General features: G+C 62.1%; 1 protein-coding gene across 1 annotated transcript in view; it reads left to right on the forward strand.

Moving 5' to 3' along the window:
* The window catches only part of LOC112962298 (phosphoenolpyruvate carboxykinase [GTP], mitochondrial-like), a gene marked incomplete at its 5' end in the record, with an annotated part of 6,656 nt that extends 3,724 nt beyond the window's left edge, over positions 1-2,932 (forward strand). The window contains 2 exons of the mRNA XM_026058317.1: positions 1,161-1,416; positions 1,451-2,932. Of these exons, the coding sequence (XP_025914102.1) occupies positions 1,161-1,416; positions 1,451-1,679 (485 nt within the window). The remainder of the gene's footprint in view (positions 1-1,160; positions 1,417-1,450) is intronic.
* Positions 2,933-3,312: the final 380 nt, after the last annotated feature.

Here is a 3,312-nt window from a genome sequence, read left to right on the forward strand (position 1 = left end):
CCTGGTCCCAGTCTCCCCAGTGACTCTTAGCCCTGATCCCAGTGACCCCAGTGTCTCCTGAGCCCGGTCCCAGTGCCCCCAGTGTCCCCTAACCACGATCCCAGTATTCCCAGTGTCCCCTAGCCCCGGTCCCAGTGTCCCCAGTGACCCCTAACCATGATCCCAGTGTCCCCTAGTCCAGGTCCCGGTGTCTCCAGTGACTCTTAGCCACAATCCCAATGTTTCCAGTGTCCCCTAACCACAATCCCAGTGTCCCCGGTGTCCCCCAGGCCTGACCCCAGTGTTTCCAGTGACCCCTAACCCTGGTTCCAGTGTCTCCCAGCCCCGATCTCAGTCTCCCCAGTACCCCAATCCTGATCCCAGTGTCCCCAGTGCCCTCCTAACCCTGGTCACAGTCTCCCCAGTGTCCCCTAACCATGATCCCAGTGTCCCCGGTGTCCCCTAACCCTGATCCCGGTGTCCCCCAGTCTCCCCAGTGGTCCCTAGTCCTGGTCTCAGTCTCCCCAGTGACTCTTAGCCCCGATCCCAGTGCCCCCAGTGTTTCCTGAGCCTGGTCCCAGTGTCCCCTAGCCCTGCCCCCAGTGTCCCCAGTGACCCCTAACCACGATCCCAGTGTCCCCAGTGACCCCTAGTCCTGGTCCCAGTCTCCCCAGTGACTCTTAGCCCCGATCCCAGTGACCCCAGTGTCCTCCTAACCCCAGTCCCAGTGTCCCCAGTGACCCCATAGCCCTGATACCAGTGTCCCCAGTGACCCCTAATCACGATCCCAGTGTCCCCAGTGTCCCCTAGTCCTGGTCCCAGTCTCCCCAGTGACTCTTAGCCCCGGTCCCAGTGCCTCCAGTGTCCCCAGTGTCTCCTAGCCCTGTTCCCAATGTCCCTAGTGCCCCCCTAACCCTGATCCCAGTGTCCCCCTAACTCTGGTCCCAGTGTCCCCAGTGACTCTTAGCCCCGATCCCAGTGACCTCAGTGTCCCCCTAACCCCGGTCCCAGTGTCTCCAGTGACCCCTAACCACGATCCCAGTCTCCCCAGTGACCCCCTAACCCTGATCCCAGTATCCCCAGTGCCCCCCAACCCCAATCCCGGTGTTCCCAGTGTCCCCATCCCAGGCACCCCTGTCCCAGCTCCCCCCTAACCGTGTGACCCCGCCCCCACCCGGCCCCGCCCGGCGCAGGCAAGCAGCTGATGCACGACCCGTTCGCCATGCGGCCCTTCTTCGGCTACAACGCGGGCCAGTACCTGGCGCACTGGCTGGCGATGGGGGAGCGGGCGGGCGCCCGCCTGCCGCGCCTCTTCCACGTCAACTGGTTCCTGCGCGACGGCGCCGGGCGCTTCGCCTGGCCGGGCTTCGGCCACAACGCCCGCGTCCTCGCCTGGGTGTGCCGGCGCGTCGACGGCGAGCCCAGCGCCCGCCCCACGCCCCTGGGGCTGCTGCCGCGGCCCGGCNCCCAGCGCCCGCCCCACGCCCCTGGGGCTGCTGCCGCGGCCCGGCGCCCTCGACCTGGCCGGCCTGCCCGCCGGCACCGCCGCCTACGACGACCTCTTCCCCGTCGACCGGCCCTTCTGGGAGCGCGAGGCCCGTGAGCTGCGCCGCTACTTCGACGAGCAGTTCGGCCCCGACCTGCCCAAGGAGGTCATGGCCGAGCTGGAGGCCCTCGAGGGGCGTCTCAAGAAGATGTGAGCTCCTCCTCCTCCTCCTCCTCCTCTTCCTCTCCCCCCCTGCCCCCCAAAACTGCTGCCCCGGGGGCGGCCGCCACCGCGACCTGTTGGCCAACGTCTTCAGAGATTTTTCCTCATGATCTATTGGCCAACGTCTTCATGGAGCGACCAGCTAACGTCTTCAGAGACATTTCTTCGTGATCTGTTGGCCAACATCTTCGTGGAGAGTCCAGCCAACGTCTTCAAAGACCTTTCCTCATGATTTGTTGGCCAATGTCTTCGTTGGTTGGTCTCCGTGACCTCTTGGCCAACATCTTCATGGAGCGACCAGCTAACGTCTTCAGAGACCTTTCCTTATGATCTATTGGGTCTTCATTGGTGTGTCTTCATTGGTGTGTCTTCATGACCTGATGACCAACGTCTTCAAAGACATTTCTTCGTGATCTGTTGGGCAACGTCTTCAGAGACCTTTTATCGTGATCCGTTGGCCAACATCTTCATTGGTTGGTCTTTGTGACCTGTTGGCCACCGTCTTCGTTGACCAATCACTGTCTCCTCTGGGCCGCCATCTTCATTGGTTGGTCTCCGTGACCTGTTGGCCACCATCTTCGTTGACCGACTGGCACAAGTTGTTGGCCAACGTCTTCAGAGACATTCCCTCATGATCCACTGGCCAAGGTCTTCGTGGGTGGCCTCCGTGACCTGATGGCCACCATCTGTGTTGACCAATCAGTGCATCCTTTTGACCATCGTCTTCATTGGTTGGTCTTCATGACCTGTTGGCCAACGTCTTTCTTGACCAATCACTGCGTTCTGTTGCCCAACGTCTTCGTTGACCAGTCGCTGCACCTTGTTGGCCAACGTCTTCATTGACCAGCCACCGTGTTCTCTTGGCCAACGTCTTCGTTGACCGGCCACTGTGACCTGTTGGCCAACGTCTTCATGGACCAACCACCACAACTTGTTGGCCAATGTCTTCGTTGACTGACCATCATGGTCGTTGGCCAACCATTGACCAACCACCGTGACCTCATGGCCAATGTCTTCGTTGACCGGCCATTGTGGTCGTTGGCCAACATCTTCCTGGACCAACCACCACAGCTAGTTGGCCGACGTCTTCATGGACCAGCTGCCGCATCCCATTGGCTGGTGCTGGGGGCGGAGCCTGTGGCCGCTGCGCCCCATTGGCTGGGGCCTGCTGGTGCCCAGCCATTTCCCAGGTGCCTTTGGGGCAAGGGGGGGHGGGGACCAATAAAGGAGCCCTGGGGGGGGGCTCAGGCTGCCACTGGTCATGTGTTGTCCTTGGGGGTCAAGGGGGAGGAGCTATGGGTGGGGTGTGGGGTCAAAGGGGAGGAGCTAGGCGTGACTCACCATGGTGTGGTTCCTCCCAGCCAATCAGCAGCTGCTGTGGCCCTCTGGCAGCTGTCAGTGGTGCCAGTCCCGCCCCCTCTTTGCCTCAGCCTATCAGGGAGTGCTGCCAGGCTCCCCCCTCCCACCCTGGTGCTCTCCAGCCAATCAGGGAGAGCAGTTTGCCTCCCTGTCCCACCCCTCTCTGAGCCGCCTGCCAATCATCCCTGCTGGCCAATCAGGAACCGCCTTGCCAGGCAGCTGGGGGGGAGGGTGCCCTGGTGCTGTTTATCGGCTCGCAGCCAATC

Source organism: Apteryx rowi, unplaced genomic scaffold (genome assembly GCF_003343035.1).
Source record: "Apteryx rowi isolate R43461 unplaced genomic scaffold, aptRow1 scaffold_1456, whole genome shotgun sequence".
Lineage (NCBI taxonomy): Eukaryota > Metazoa > Chordata > Aves > Apterygiformes > Apterygidae > Apteryx > Apteryx rowi.